The sequence below is a fragment of the Pleurodeles waltl genome, chromosome 3_1 (assembly GCF_031143425.1).
Source record: "Pleurodeles waltl isolate 20211129_DDA chromosome 3_1, aPleWal1.hap1.20221129, whole genome shotgun sequence".
Taxonomy (NCBI): Eukaryota; Metazoa; Chordata; class Amphibia; order Caudata; family Salamandridae; genus Pleurodeles; species Pleurodeles waltl.
In genome coordinates this window covers 1678674989-1678692519 of record NC_090440.1, presented here as the reverse complement: position 1 = coordinate 1678692519, position 17531 = coordinate 1678674989, and the positions used below count along the sequence as shown (strand labels likewise).

The following is a 17531-nucleotide window of genomic DNA, read 5'->3' as shown; positions in this document are numbered from 1 at the left end:
TAAACGTTCATCTACGTTTGTACATCTTAACCCTCAATGTCTTTAAAAAGCGTTTGACTATTATACAGGCCATGTTCATGCATGTCTGTAAAGATATTCAAATTAAACCAAAGGCCAAGTATGACATATCTTTAATTTAGGAACATTTTTCAATATTCAGTTCTTTTTAACTAACTCACATAGAAAAATATTATCTCACGTTGATTAGAGAACCATATAACGCCACCCTTGAACCTTCATATTACATATACATGAAATGTATTATTTTGCCTTCCAAATCCATAAAGCATATACATGTAATGTATTATTATTTCATTTCTAAATCTTCCTTACATGGCTTGCAGATAGTGTATGTCGTCAATGTTGCTTGCTTTTGCATAACATTGTGAAAGTAGTGGCTGTATTAGTTCGAATAAACGCCTTCTCGTGCCAGTTTAGTTATATACAGACATTTAAAATGTATAGCATTCAAACAAAATTCGGGAATTTTTATCATCATTCAAAGTTTTCAGAAAGGGCGTTTATTCTACTGTCTGCAAGTCAGGTAAGCTGTATATAACCTGAACACCTAACACACTAAAAAGTCTTTCCAGAACTCAAAACACACATGCACATAAACGTTATTTCGAGATTCATTTTTGTTTGTTCAAGAAGAAATGTCCACAGTTTGAAGAAAGAACAGACAACGAAAGATTCTGGTGTCAGAATTTTAATAAAGAACACGGTGTTGCGTTTATTCGAACAAATATGGTGAGTCCATTTCCTTATACATGTGTGAAAAAGTTATGTAGCATGTGTTTTTGTAAATTTCAAATACTTTATTTTCATTTTTTATTTAAAATATAGTTTTCATTTTATACTGTTATCGTTCTCTTGGCTAGGTAAGTTGTAATTCAGTTTCATTCTGTTGCAGAAATATTCTTCAAGGGAGATGGTGAACATTTAAGAAACCAAAGAGATCTGCGAGATGCGTTTTCAGACACAGAAGACTACTTGGATCATGGGCTTGTGTCATCAAAAAGATGTGCAAGTAGAACATCCTCTATCAGTTCTTGGACTGAATATATAAAGCCATCTTTCACACAAAAGCTTACTTTCAAATCTGTTATGGAAGGAGAGCCAGTACTTTTTAAATGTAAATTAATTGCTTGCCCTACACCAACACTGTCATGGTTTCATAACAATAGGCCAATTGCTAGAGATTTCCGCCGGGTTACAGAAATGGATAGTGATATGCACATTCATTGTTGTAGCTTGAAGATTAAAGCAGTTCAGGAGAGAGATTCTGGAAGTTATCGGGTATTTGCCATAAATAGTGAGGGATCCGCTGAATGCACTGCCTCACTGCTAGTGGCACTCAAAGAAGAACAAAATGCTAAGTATTTGGATTTTGTGAGGAAATCAGAGAAAGCACATGAAAGTATTGATTGCCTGGTACAAAAACGAAGGGAGGAGAGGTTGAGAGTTGATCTAAGATGTGTTGGCTCTCCATTGGATAAAAGAAAGCAAAACAAAATAAAGCCAGGTGACCTTTCCACTAGAAAAGGGCTGATGAGAACAATCAGCTTTGAAAAAATGTCTGCAATAAGCAAACATGACCCAATCTATGATACTGAATATAGAGCAACTAAATACATTGAAGATAAAGAATTTAAGGAAAGCGAAAGTATGCTTGACGTGGACATAAAACTAAAGTTGAGGTGTTTGCGTGATGCCAGAAGAGTTGGCCTAGGAAAAAGAATTTCTGTTTCTTCGTCAGAAGCATCTTCTGAGTTTGATCCTGACTCTATGAGAAGTGAAAGCAGTTTTTCTTCAGGTCTTCTACCTTCAAGCGATAGATATAAACACTTTGCTCAGTTTGATGTACAGGACGATTTGCTCACTCATGCTACTATAAATTACCAAAATGATGCCAAAGAAATACTATGTGAACCAGATGGAATTATAAAAGGGCATAAAGCGATTACTGAGCATTATGCCCAAGAAGGTTCAAAACCTGAAATAATCCAGAGACAGGGAGAAAACTCTGCTGCAGGAATCATGCAGGAATATTTAGAGAGAAACAGATCAATGTATCCTCCCCAAGATGATTTTTCACATGATGAAAGTGTTAGGAAAAAGTTAACATGTGAACAAAGTAAACCACAATCTGAGCATGTTACATTTATGAACATCTCTACAACAACTGCAGAATCAGCATGTTCTTTTGAATACCCTACAGATAAAACGCAGGAACATGTTCCAACCATCTATGAAGAGTTGGGAGAAAAAGAACAAATTGCACATGTAAGTGCTTTGACAACTAAGTTAGAAAATGAGCATGTGGCAAGCGTAAGCCATGTTCAGAAAGGTACACCACATGGTCCCCCAATGTTTGTTCGTGACATTGAGTCTCAAGAAGTTAGTGCAGGTGAGGTGTGTGCTTTTAGTTGTCATTTTCGAGGTTACCCTCAGCCAACCGTCACTTGGTATAACAATGACAAACCAATACCCCGCAATCAAGAATACACCATCCTCACAACAGAAAACCGATCAACGCTAACATTTTGTCCAGCATTTCCCCAGCATGAAGGATCCATAACATGTGTAATATTTAATCAATATGGCACAGACACAACTTTTGGTATGTTAAAAGTAAATCCCACATTGCACCTCAAAGAAGACTCTGTCCCCCCCGTACATGTTTGGGATCATATCCTTGAAACTGATGAAGACAATGAAGAACTCATTGTCTTGTATGATCTTGACAGTGACAATGGTCTTTTTCCTAAGTCAAAAGAGAGGTCCACCCTCCAAATCCCAAATATTTATATACCAACAGTTGGCACTTCAGAATCATCTTTGCTTTCAGCACCAGTTGAAATTAAAGTAACTGCCCCAACTCCAATTCCTGAACAGGATGATGAGTTAAAGGAATGTTTTGAGTCCACTGATTTGCCTGAATCAGCTACAATAGATCACCAATCTCAAGCATCAAAACACAAATTTAAATTTGCTTTTGATGCTTCACATGGAGCACCAAAGATTATAAAGGAAATTGAACAAGATATTAGCTGCAAGGAAGGTGAATCTGTGGTTCTGGATTGTGTAATATCTGGACATCACCCCTTAGTAGTGACTTGGTATCACAATAATATGATTTTACCTGATAGTGCAAAGTTTAGAGTTGAAGAGACAGGCAACAGATACAAGTTATTCATTGAAGATGTTTCCATTGTAGATGATGGCAAGTATACTTGTTTAGCTAAGAATCATTCAGGGATTGCAGAATGTACATCAGATCTTAAAGTGGGGAGCTCACCTCAACGATTCAGCAGCTCCCCTGAAGAAATTATTATTACTGATTTGGAAACCAGTGTTTACCCTGATGCAGGGATTCAGATCAAAACAACAGAGCCAGTATCTGACCAGTATGAATTCTCAATGGGCTCTCCTCATGAAAGTATTAATAATAAAGAGCATGTAGTGAGCCAATATTCTCACAGTCTCAGCCAAATCCAAAAGAGAGAAACAACCCTGAATAAGTCAGTTGTAACTCTAAGTCACATAGAATCAATACTGCCTATAACTGAGGGTGAAATGAACACTTCAATACCTGTGACTGAGCAACCTATATCTTTAAATCTGCCTGCTCATTTGCAGGGTCAAAATGCAATAAAGACAGACATTAGCAAGGAACAGTTACAATCAGAAGGACTCAAGAAGCACTCTTCAGGTGGTACTGATAATGGCAGAAAATCCTTAGATGCAACTGACTATCAGACATGTGAATATGATGTAGAACTTAACCAAAGTACACCTGCATTAGAAACATCACATTTACCAAATGATAAATGTAACACACTCATTGACAGTGATGAAAGGAATTTTAAACCATCTAAAGTTGAAAAGTCTACATGTTTTATGTTAGATTTCAGGGGGAAAAAGGTAAGGGATAAAGTCAATGATTTTGAACACAAGCAGTTATTTGGAACAATAGTCTCTGAAGAGTATAGCCATGGAACAGATGTGAGGGATGCACCATTTGTGGGACACACCTGTGTGGCAGGTAAACATTTTGAAATTAAAGCAGAGAAACAATTTCTGGAGATTGCAGAGCCAGAAATCGAACAACATCATACAAATTTCCAAAAACACGATCCACATTCAGAAGGATCGTTGTCAAGTGACATTCTGGAAATGCCATTTAAGAAAGAAAACGAACTCCATTCCTTTGACAAAATGATACTACCTACTAAGAAAGTGGTGAAAGATCATGAGCATTTCCAGAAATCTGGAACAAAAAGGCAGGATAATGATAAGTATGAAAAAGATGTGCACTTTACAAGTACTTTGAATAGTAAATCCATTGCAGAAGACCAGCATGATCTAGATGTAACTAGCTTACATTTTGCCAAAGACACATACAGTCTTGATAGTAATGCAATGGAGGCTGACACTAATGCAGAGATGCAGTCACTGTCAAGCATAAAACATGACCAAGAGACTTCAGTACAGGACGTAGGCCATGCATTTGCCTATGATCCCAGGGATGAACCATTATACCCATTACTTAGAAAAAGTGGCAGTCATGCACAAAGTGGTTTGGACAGGGCTCAGTCATTATCTAGTGTTTGTACTATAAAAGTATGTGAACAAAAAATGATGCTTGATGAAGATACACAATGTGATGTGACTGGTCAGACAAAGAAGCAACATGAACAAGAGCCAAATCACGAGCAGCATTCTGTCCCTCAACGTATATCTTACTCAAATCAATGTGTGCCCAATTTACAAAACAATAAATCATTTGTTCCAAGAAAGCTGTCTGAAGACCAGGGTATTTCTTGTAGTGATAATATAGTGAGGGAAAAGAGTGAAGTTGAAGAACTAATCTTAGAGCAACATAATATAGCGATAATTGCAGATAAGGTTGTGTCAAAGAAAATCACAGATCCTGGTGGAAAGACGTGGCCAGTGCATGAAGAATTGAGTGCCTACGAGAAATATAAATTATCAACACATTCCAAAGAGATGGATAGCATAACAGGTCAAGATGTCAACTACCTGGTTCCTATCACACCAGTTTCCTTATCTCAAGAAACCTCTGTCTACCAGAAAGCCTTTGACTTTACAAAAGGAGGAGAAAGCTTGGAAGCCACGTACCCACATCCATCAATGAAGGCCTTTGCTATACCTGATGAGAATTTTAAAACAATGGCTGATGAAACAATTGTTCCTGTTGAAAGAAAGTATGTGAAGCCAGACAATATAACTAATATAGCAGATTTAAAAGCGTACACTGCAGAAGAGGTGACAAAGGACATAATTCTGCAAGAGAAAAAAAACAAAATATTTTCTGAGCAGTGCAGAGATCCCAAAAAGAAGGAAGTCCAATCGGAGCTATATTATGAAAAAATTATTCCTGAGCAATCGGACAAATCAGAAAAGTCACTTGGAGAATTGTCCTTGGATCGATATTTTATTTCATTAAGCAGCGAAGCAGACCAGATTCATGAAGAGCAGCACAAAGAAGAAATGCATGCTTTGAACCAGAAGTTTTATTTGGACGAACACAGTGCTAGGGATTCCATTTCTCATGCAAGCGAACCTTTACATTCAGCTACTGAGGATCCCACAAGTTGTCTATTGCACAATGTTCCTGGATACAAGGAGAAGATTGTAAATGACAGTGCAGAGCCAAAGACAGGATTTTCTTTAGCAGAATACCTTCTCAGTACTGGGCAACTGGAAAGGCCACATACTGAAAACATTGTTACTAAAGAATCGGTACCAAGCATAGAGATTGAGGATGTAACTTTCAGCACTGTCTATGACTTCTACAGTCAGAAACAGCAGTTGTCTCGTCCGCTGTCTCCTGATTCTGAAACATCAGTTGAAGTTGGCAGCACTGCTAGCGATGAAGAAGTTGATCTTGAGGGTTTCTATACACCCCCTTCATCTGTGGATAGGTTTGAGTCTCCATCATCTTTTGATTCTTACCACACCCCTATCCATTCACCAGAATGGTGTTTGGCCCCTTTGCAACCAAATGTGATCACTGATAACCAGGCAGAAACATACTTTACAGGACACGATATGCTTGGGACAACATCCCTAGGAGATGGCCAGCATGCATCATTTGGTGCTCCATCAGAAAGATGGAGCCCATCAGAAGCATGCCGTGATAATGTGTTTCCCAGTCCAGGTACAGCTAGTGTACAAAAACAAAACATGCCTCCAGCATTTATTAAACCTTTGCCAAGAAAGCGGATCTATGAACATAGTACATTGGTTTTTATAGCAGAGGTTATAGGTTTGCCAGCACCTGATGTAAGTTGGTATAGGAACAAAGAGTTAATTGAAAAAGACCACAGGGCTAAAATGGGAAGAGAAGGTGACATGTGCATTTTGGAAATCCATGACGTGGAAAGAATAGATGGAGGAGAATACATGTGCCATGCCATAAATGTAGTAGGGGAAGCAAAAAGCATTACACTGGTGGACATTTTACCCCAGGATGGGAGATCAGTGGCATTGCCTCCTACTGTAACTCACCAACATATAATAGAGTTTGACATGGAGCAAACAACATCAAGATCTCCTTCCCCTCAGGAAATACTTTTAGAAGTAGAGTTGGATGAAAGTGAGGTTAAAGAATTTGAGAAACAAGTAAAAATAGTCACTATTCCTGAATTTACTGCAGACAATAAAAGTATGATTATTTCGCTTGACGTCCTTCCTCTCTGGCTCGATGAACAAAACTCACAGTATGCCAACAAAGAAAGTGACAATGTGAAAATTGAAATGGAAGTCACTGAAATGCCACCTCGGTTTTTGATGCCCATCTTTGACCTTCAAGTTAGGGAACACGGAGAAGCAAATTTCAGATGTTCTGTGGTGGGTCTCCCCTCACCGACCATAACCTGGTACAAGGAACATCAAAGTATTGATGCCACACCTGGGAGGTATGTCTTGGATAGTCAGATAGAAAATTATAGCCTTGCTATTGAAAACATATGTGAGTCTGACAGCGGCATGTATGTGTGTAAAGCTAAGAATAGGTTTGGAGAGGTTGAATGCAGAGCATCGCTTACCACGATTAAGCAATAGGCCTCAGCTGCAAAGGTTAGTGGATTAGCAAAACAACACGCGTGGGAGTTTGATCTACTGGTTGATACTCCAGGTGTAGATCCAGTCACACAGAAAAACACTTGAATTTAGCGATTTACCCGTGAATTATCAGAAAGTTGTGAAAACACTATCCGTTATATCCTTGATATATATAGGGAAAGAGAAGAAATGTGTAAATATGACTTTTGATATTTCTGTTTTACTAGAAGAAATACAAGCGATTATAGATGCATGCCACAAATACCGTGGAAACAGTGATTATGTGCAAACTTTAGAAAGAGTTAATTTTGGGTTTTATGACTATTTTATGATTGAACATGTGACATTATATTTTTATGTGTGCCTCTAATGATTCCATCGTGGCTATGTAAACAAAATATAAAAATAGTAGACTCTGCTGTTCCAGAAAGCCAGATGTTTCTGTCTTTATATTTACTTGGAAAACAAATTTCCTTGGCATAATTATGAGGGTAAATATGGGTTTTGTTCAACTACATAGGTAAGCATACGTGCTGGACAGTGTCACTCCCGATACCAACCAAAACCCAGTAAATATGGGTTTTGTTAAACTACATAGGTAAGCACACGTGCTGGACAGGGTCACTCCCGATACCAACAAAAACCCTGGTCTAATATGCTCTAACGTCCTAGCTAGTAAGTAAGATGGTATGGTTAACATAGACCATATATAAATGAGCATGATCTCTGTGCATTCTATAAAGTTCAGCTACTATACCTGTAAATAAACACAATTTCACAAGAACAACAACAGCTCTTGTGCAGACAGGAAAACCAGATAGGCACATTAAAGACAGATAAGAACTCCATTACCGAGTCACTAAAATAAATAATACTTAATACCTACGAGGTAAATATAATAACTAGATTATAAATTCAGATTATAAAGAATGAGGTCCTATATCCAAATCCACCAATATTTATGAGAATTTAATTCCGTTGTAGATCTCTAGTATAATTTATTAGACCTAAAAAAAAAGTGCTATATAATACTGTTGTTTCTAAATAATGAACACGCTCCTAGTGGTGCCAGAGTACTATTAACGAGTTAGTTATGGTTATGCATGGTATGGGATATAGGACCATTACACTAACTGCATCTCTATATTTCCATAATGTGAGTGTATTCTGTACCCGAGCAATTTTTACGGGCATTGCCTACCAAACATTTAGATGATCAGGCTGTAAAATTAAATAACAACAACCTATTTCATATTTATATTTTTCAAAATGTAGTTCTTGCTGATTTTGTCCCATTTGTGAATTAATTTGCAAACACCTACCTGGTTTAAAGTATGTAATATGTCACTAAAAGGTGCTGTTTCTTAAGCTTCTCTTCTGTCAACATGAAGAGTAAATCGTCATCTTCCCTTGCTCTGATGGATCCAGGCTTGTTATTGGGTCAGTGCTGGTCCCTAGGGCCTCGGAAGTTCTTACTCACTTCCTCTTTTTTGTGGCCACTAGAGCTAGCATCAGTCCTCTCTAAAGAACAAACCCAAAAGTGAGAGACACGCGCACACAATTATAGAATGGGGGACTGGGGGATTTTTGACACAATGTTAAACTCTTAGGCCAAACAGTTTACCAACAGTGGGCTAATCTTGTGAGGCAGTTTCCATTTTTATGGCCTATTTGTTGTCAACCCCTATAATTTAGCACCCTGAAGAAAAACAGCATTACAAACGGCCATATTTTGATTTTATGTACAATGTATATGTAGAAATCCAAATATGATTTTGATTTTTATATCAGTCTTCAGATAACCTGCTTTTACTTTTGTTAAGAGATTTTTGTAATGTCTGTTTTGGAGTGAATTGTCCAGCTATGATTTCTGAAGGTGTCAACAGCTAGGTGTATGATCTCCAACTATGTAACTGATTCCCATAAATGTACCCCTGTCTGTTTTGTCAGAGCAGAACATACTATAAAGGTCATGATGGGATACCTATAACTCTTTCTTTGTTTATTGTAATTTATTACTTGTAAAAACATTCATTGCTGTTAGCATGTTGGAGGCAATTGTTAGGATGAAAATTGTTAACAAATAAATGATAGTCACAAATGCCCCATTTGTAAGCCGATTGTGAAGAAAGTCCTTTGGTGCCTATTTGCTATGCAAGCGGTTCATTGGCTACTTTGGTAGTAGTGGTATGAACACATGCCTAGGATGGGTGAAGAACAGGGAGGAGAGTGAAAGGACAGTGCTGTCACTGCCAACCTCTCCTTTCTACAGGAGCTGGACAGGGCAGCCAGCTCATACCCGGTTGGACTATGTTAAGTGTGATTAATATACCATGTGCTGCACATCTGACGATGTGCACATCATGATTAACTTGAAAAAGAGGTATTATTTGTCAAACAAAGATGGGAAAGGCAGCAGAAACATCAGTGTTGTGAGGCTAAGAAATGTGAAGGGAAGAGACAGATGGTGAGGATAGGGAGGGTTGTGAGGAACGTAGGAGAGTCGAGCAAAAATGGGTTTGTCCAGGAGAGTACGTTAGACATGAGTATATTTTAATAAGAGGCAGATAGCTACACATCCTCGTGTGCAAAGAACACACAATTGTCAAATGAGGATAGGACTGATGGGCAGCATCAATGTCGAGGTGAAACAGGGCATTCAGTAGTATTTAATAGTGCTACTTAACCCTAGAAACCCCTAGATTGCCTAATGTAACTGTTATTCAAAGCTGACACCCATAGTGGATTTTATACACAATGGGTGACTGAATCCAGTTATCTAGCACTGCAAACTGGTTGTGTTTTTAAAAAACAAACGTGACTATGCACACGAAAAATCTGCTTAAATTCTGAATCATCGCATGCACATTTGCATCATGATATTTAATGTTTGATATCCCTCAAGCATCTCGCTTAATGACCTCACGAGGTCGAGGGATGGTCATGGCTGTACATTAGCTTTCATTCTTGTTTTCTGTCTCACCTACATTGGGCTGTCCTAGTAATAACCACAGTTGAGATATGGTTTGTTATCAATTGTGTACCACTCCTTTGAAATGTAATGTACCAAATACTATTTCTGATGCCAAGAATTCATTTTGTGTTCGTCCTTTATAAAGTGCAATGTTAACTTGCTTTGGCCTAAGTAAATACTGCTGAGAATTAATAAAACAAATATGGCGGTGGCCATTCTTCTGTGTCTTAATGAGCAGTATAAATTGTGCTTCCTCGCTTGGCACACAGAAAAACATATCATAATGTTTTACTTTAGCAAGTGCCTTTTTATTGTATATGATTTGCCCCTCTGTGATTTTATGATGTAATGAGGTTTATTAATAAATAAAGATTTATTGAGGTATAACTCAATATTCAAGGATTTTTCCTTTCAGTAGTTAACTGTTTGTCAGTCAGCTGAAGCACAAACACGTATTTACTTTTTTCAGTTTTTTTTTCTTTTTTAACGTTAGCATGCTTCACCTGCAGCAAAGCACTAGGCAATCATTTAAAAAGAGCAAATTACCACCTGTGGTCTGAACCCACTTATCTACGCTTGTATACACCAAAAAAAGTGAAACTCGCAGAAACAAACCAAAATGAGGTACTTTTCAACTGATTTTAGCTCAAAAATCGGTGGGGAAGTTTTAGTTTGTCAACTAGCACTAGTACTTATTCTACACGGAATTTGCAAAACCTAAAATGATCAGAATTCAGTAGGATAAGTGACTTTTAAATTCTGGGTTTTCTAATACAACCACAAATCTTGCATGTATGTTGGGGAAGGCAGGTGAAAATGTTTATGGACTGTCCTCTAAATTCAACTAGTGGAGATGTCGGGATTCATGGTCTATTTGAGTCCATCACTTCTATAAGGCAATTGGCTGCTGCCTTTTGAAGCGCTGGGGTGGAACTAGGAAATCTGGCCATGGACTGATGTCCAGGGCCAGTCTGTGAAAACACTAATTCCAGGCCATGGTCTTAAAATCGGTTTCAGAGGTATCTTAAGATTTGATTTTCTTGAGATTCAGCAGTACAATTTTGGTACTTTTCACCCTCTGACTAAAATGGCAACACATTCGGGGTTTTAATATCTACCAAAGCACTCGTCTATGTTGTATCTCTTGGCGACAATTTTTATTGGCCTAAACTGGGAGCCAGTTGCACTTAAAAATGGTTTGCCTCCCATAACTCAAAAAGGCAGTGCCCTAGGCACCTGATGGCCTTGATAGCTAAGACTTTGTGTCCAATTGAGTTTCCTCTACTTCCTGATAAATAGGTAAAACCAATTGAGTCATCCGAACCCCCATGAACAGGATAAAAGAAGAGAACCCTGCTGTGGATGCAGGGGATGCTACCAATTACTGGGCCTCATCAATATTGATGATACTGGATCAGGAGGGCAGCTGATGCAGGGGAGGCAGAGTATTAACTTACACTGGCCCATCTACAGGTGGGTAAGCGTAGTGGGAACTGTATTAAAAGATGCCGCCTTTCAAGAGCAAATAGTTGTCTTTGGAGCCGTGTACTGTTGGCATTGCTTTAGTGCTGGCTAAAAGATAGACTCACTCTTCTACTCTTTTAAATAATAGTTACTGGTCGCTGTTTAACTTTAGACTGCTGTAGTTTATTCTCTTCTTCCAGTATTAAATGTAGCTTGCTTGTTATTAAAACACAAGGGATGGTGCAATATTCTAAGCGTAGCCGGGCAAGAGCATTTTGATTGACCACTTGTTTGTAATTGTACATTATGTAGAATTATGCATTAGGGAAATAGAACCATGGGCAATATGTCACATGGCATTCCCAGTAGTATGCCCGGATACAAGCGCCTGCACGGCGTTGCAGGCACACTCTGCACCATGCAGTTGCAAGTCACACAGGCTAGAATGGCGAATAACTGAGCAGGCCTGGTTTCTCTAGGTGAAAAAAACACATAGTTTTTCCCCCTATTGCGACCTGTTCAGCAATGTCATTCACCATCTGCTGTGTGCAGTTGGTAACTGGGAGCAGTGGAATAAGGGTGCGTCCAGGGGGAGTGGCTGAGTAGTGCCATGTTGCAGTGGGGTGCATGCTGCCATCAGGATTAGAAATGGGTGCATTAACAGCAGGAATGCTGGGGAGCGTGGCTAGCTCCACCCCCTTCCAACTTGGTGCTGCGGGAGCAAGCCCTTCTCCTGCCCCAAACACCTATCCTCTTCATGCACCAGTCCAGCCAGTTTGTACTAGGTGTGCAATCAAACTTGGTGAAACCAGAACCAGGATTACTGGGTGCCATATTATCACACCCACTAATCTCTCATGTGCAGAAAAACAATCCCACGTGTAATGGCCAGAAACCTTATTCTTCGCTCCTACCAGCGGTACTGCTTCAGGCACTCGTAATCAGGGCTATATAGCATGAGGCACACAGCAACCCAGGAACTGACTTAGGATAGCTGTGTTCTGACATTTCAGAAGGTAGCTTCCAATTATAACCATGTGGTCATGGACATCATTTAGGGGTCGCCAGTGGTCGCAGCTGCAACCCCCCAGTTTGTCCCTTGCGACCCCTGGCAGTGCATCTGTGACCCCTTACCTCAGAGGTGGGAAAATCAGAGTCAGGAACATAGGGGCAGCTCGTCCTTATGGACGTTTCTTGTTGCTCCACTTCTTTGTTTTCAATCAGGTTTTTTATCACACTAATATTGAATAATAAATTATTCACTATTAGGGTAATAAAAAATTGAGTACAGTTAGTTGGAATATGGACCTCCTTGGTAGGTGAAGTAAGGAAAAAACACTTTCAAATGTATGTTGTGTGCATGCTTGCGGGTAAGAGTGTGTTTATGTAAAAGAAAGTGTGTGTATGAATGAATGTGTGTTTGTGTAAGCATATCTGTTAGTGAAAGTAAAGAAGAAATGGCGTGTGATGTCACTTTCGCAACCCCTGGCATTTTGGTGAATTGACGTCCATGCATGTGATACAAGGAAAACATACACTGTGCTTCTAACTAATTATCGAAAATACAGACAATTTTCACAAAAACATATAGCTACATATGTGAAATGCCTGCAGTTTTTAAAAAGGATATTTTCCGGTGGTCAGTAATTTGTCATATTTGATCCGAAACGCTGCAATTTACAGGAATTTTTCAACTTCATGTTTTTGTATTATATTGATTGTTTTTTGAAAAATTGATATGTAGACAAGGTAAAACTGTAACACTTTCTTTCCCATACAGACGTGTCTGCTAGCTTTGTTATATCTGGAGAGGAAGACAGAGCTGACCTCCTCAGCAGCGGATCTCAGTTGCCCCACACAGATAAAATACTCAAACTCATGCCTGAATCTCCAGTTTACCCAGAAAGACTTGCCATGAAAAAGGAAAAGGGCAAAGTCCCTGTTTTCATTAGGCATGCTTCCTCAATAGAAGTTAATGTTGGTGACATGGCTCGGATGTCCGTGGTCGTCACTGGTGTCCCAAGGCCCAAAATTGTCTGGCTACATAATGGACAGAGATTAATACCATCAGTGGATTATAAATTTGTGTTTGATGTGGATACATATAGCCTCATTATCCCTTATGCAAAGCTAGGAGATGAGGGTGAGTATGGTTGCATCGCCACCAACAAATACGGAGAGACAGCCTGCAGTGCTTATCTGAAGGTGAACGCAGACCATGCTGACAGGTTGCCAGTAGAGAGACATGATGAGCATAAATCCAGCATGTGCCCTCCTCAGTTTGTGTCTGAGATTACAGCTACCAAGTGTGTGGAGGGCCAAGCTGCTACATTCAAATATAAGGTGTTAGGAGATCCAGCCCCAGAAGTCCAGTGGTATAAGGGAGACTCCCTGCTAAGCAATGGTGAATTTTGCAGCATCTTCCATAGTGCAGATGGTGCAGGTTCCCTGATTTTAAAAAATTGTCACACAGAAGATAGCGGGTTATATAGTTGCAAGGCACAGAACACCACAGGAGAAGCACTATGCACTGCAGAATTGCTTGTGTTGAAAGACACCAGTGGAATACTTATTCAACAAGAACATCAACTGTATCAGAAACATGTTTCAAAATCATACAAGAAATCTGTAAATCAGGAAGCTGTGGAATCTCGCATATATGCTGTGAAACTTCCAGGAGAAGCTGCAGCCAGTCTGCAGAAGGGACATCAGATGTTATACACAATTGGCACAGAGGGCAAGTATTCTCTTAAAAAAGAAGAGGTTTACCAATTAGAGGATCGGTTCTTCTTGGCTGAATCAACAATTAAAGAAAGCAGTCCTGCAGAAGAGATGGTTAAAGATGAATCTCAAACGATGGTAGGTCTTCCCATTTCTGCTAAGACTGAAGAGCCTTTACTTCCAAAAACCGAGCACACACTCCCTTTGGCTTTTACTACTCCAGATGTTCAAGAAGATCTTGGTCTGACAGAGCATCATCTTGAACCTATTGCAAGCCTGCCCATTCAAGAGCTGTCTGCTTTGACGTTGCATGCTACACCTGATCTGCACCTACCACTCGTGGAGGAACATAGACAAGATGTTAAAGAGGAGCACTTTGAGAATGAAGCATCAGAGACCGTTGAACTCAAAGTTTCTAGAGAGGAAAACTCTAGACTGGCACCAGTAATTGCTGAAGAAAAGCATACCAGCGATAGCGCAATACCACTTACCGACATAGATGTAACAACTGGGACTTCAGCGTGTGAACAGAAGCATGTGCTCTGCACTCATAAAGTTGAAAGATTGGATGAGCTGCCGAAGGAGACACCAATGGTGGCAGACCCACCAAAGCAAGAGAAGTGTTCTTTATCGCGGGAAGAAAATGCATTAGTTCAATCTGTTCAGGTAGTAGAGCAATTCAAGTTAACAGAGACTCACGGAGAAGAGATACCCGCTATTGGCTTACCTGTTAAAGTGAACATATGTACTGAGGAGCCACAAAAATGGCATGTGTCTGTATACAATTCTCAGAAAATGGCACATAAAGAAGAGGCATTGCCTGTCATCAAATCTGACAAAGTGCATGAGGTACTAACCCCAAATGTGATTACAAGTTCCATTGCTATCACAGAAGAGAATATGCAGCTGATAGGGGGGCAGGCCGTACCAATTCTCAGTTCAGATGTACTAGTTGCTGCAAATGTACAAATAGAAGCAAAACAGCCTTTGCATTTGCAGGTTTTCAATGGTCAAAGTGCATTTACCAGAGAAGAGAATTTCAGTTTTGACTCTCCTGTTGAGAACAAAGCAAACATCAGCAAAAGTACAACTTTACTCCACCCCTTAACTGTAGCAGTGCACAACCTTATCTCACATGAGAGCAGTGACTGGGTGATCCCACTTGATAGTGAGCTCAACATTTCCTCCACCTCCGAGTACCCTTCAAGTTTTAGTCTTCCAACCAAAAGTTCAGAAGGCATTTTGACCAAGGAAGATATACTGATTTTTGAAAAACCTCCATCTCAAATGGCGTTGTGCAAATCAGAGCAAATACGTAATTGGGCCCTGAGCACAGAGGAGAAGATCAAAGTTTCTTATGAACAACTTGAAGTTCTTCAAACAAAAATAGATGGCGTTCTGCCAGAACAATCACTTGAGGCTCAGCTGCGAAAATGCATTAGCACCATAACAGAGGAAATCCCCTTGCCCAAAGAAAAACTTATAAAGCCAGCTGCAGGGGCAGAGAGAGCAGCTCTGAGAAAGGAAGATCCTCCAAGTGATGTGCTTGTAGCAACTGTCATTGAAAGCCAGTTTTTAAACCAGAGACACGTTGAATTTTTCAGAAGCAGAGACGCTGCTGTCTGTGAAAGCACATACGAGGAGACAATCCCTTCCCAGGCTCTCTTCACTGAGAACTGCGGGGTGCCCATGGAAAGTACTGCTCTTTTAGAAGCAGCTGAGCAGGACTTTGCTTCTCGGATACAGGAAGGACAGTCGGTAAGACTTCCAGTAATGATGGAGGAAAAGCAGATAATCAAAGAGGCACACTCAGTTGACTCAACAAGTATGCCATCAGAAAACATGACAATCACAGAACAGAACAGAGATATTTTAATGGTAGGTGAGATAGAGGAAATAGATGTTCTAGCAAAAGAAGAAAATGTCTTATCTCAGCATCCCAAACCGTTTAGCATAGATGTGAAATCTCAAGCCAGATGTCCACAACGGTCTGCGATGGCAAGTGAACAATGTATATTTTCTGCAGAACATTTACATAATGCAAACAGTGTTACTGCGAAGAAGGTTAAACTTACCAAAGAGCCTTCCTATTTGATCTGCACTCATCTCACTAAAACAGGGAGTTCAGCAGCCCAAGAAATGGCGTTGGCAGTGCAGAAGCTGTACCCACAGACAGCAGATGTGAAGAATGAATTCAAGGCTGCTTTGCACGCCATCATTCAGCAAGAGCAGCAGATGTTATTAGCAGAGCAATTAAAACTGGGATTCATTGTTAGGCCAGAAAAAGTGTACTTTGCAAGCTCTCCTGTGCAGGCATTAAATCCTAATAGTGTGTCAGAAATACCATTAGTGCTAGAAGGAGTTAGACCAACTACAGCTGTTCCGTCACCCCAACAGGCTGAAATGGCCAAAGAATCTCAAGTATATTTTGATGAGCTATCTTCCAAGGAAGCATTAAGCACTCCAATAGAGAAACTGCCAGTTAAAGATGTGGGAGGTATGTCACTCAGTGTTGATGCTAAATTAGCATGCCTCCCATGTGAGGGACCACTGCAAATTCTAAGAAAGGGAGATCAACAGGAAGAAATATGTGAGGATGATTTTTCAGAAGCATATTCCCTCAGTAGACCAAATATATTTAAAAAACTGGAGGATATTACTATTGAGGAAGGGAGTTCCCTATGCATGGAAACTAGGATTTCCAATGTACAGGAAGTGAAGTGGTACTTTGAGGGTAAACTGGTGCATTCAGACAAAGAGTTCAAGTGTTTACAACACAATGACATGTTTACATTAGTGATCAACAAAGTAAAGATGGAGGCTCATCAAGGACAGTATGCCTGTGAGGCACTGAACAAAGGTGGAAAAACTACAACTTCAGCGAAACTCACTGTAGTAAAAAGAGGTTGGATTATAGGAAATACTATCACACTTTAGTGTCACTAATTTACTAATCACATAAACATGTCTGTATATCAACACAAAAACATCACATCACATGTTGCCCTTTGTCTCCACAGTGATCGTATTATCATAATCACAAAATGTTTGTGTCTTCCTATTTATAGTCTTGCCTCAGACATTTTCAAAGCCTCTCACGTTTCTCTGCACAATTCATTAATTTTGTAACACACCATAGGTTGTATTAAACCTCACCCTTCCTTATGATCCGTTGGATAGTCTCCATTTCCTTAATCTGATTATGACAGTAATCTCATTTGCCCATTGTTTATTTCACTATTGAAACTTAGATATGAGGCATGTTCAAGCACTTCCATCC

At 39.6% G+C, this 17531-nt stretch overlaps 1 protein-coding gene across 1 annotated transcript in view; it reads left to right on the top strand.

Moving 5' to 3' along the window:
- The window catches only part of TTN (titin), a 371797-nt gene that overhangs the window by 76244 nt on the left and 278022 nt on the right, over window positions 1-17531 (top strand). The window contains exon 45 of the mRNA XM_069225433.1: window positions 13311-17156. Within this exon, the coding sequence (XP_069081534.1) occupies window positions 13311-17156 (3846 nt within the window). The remainder of the gene's footprint in view (window positions 1-13310; window positions 17157-17531) is intronic.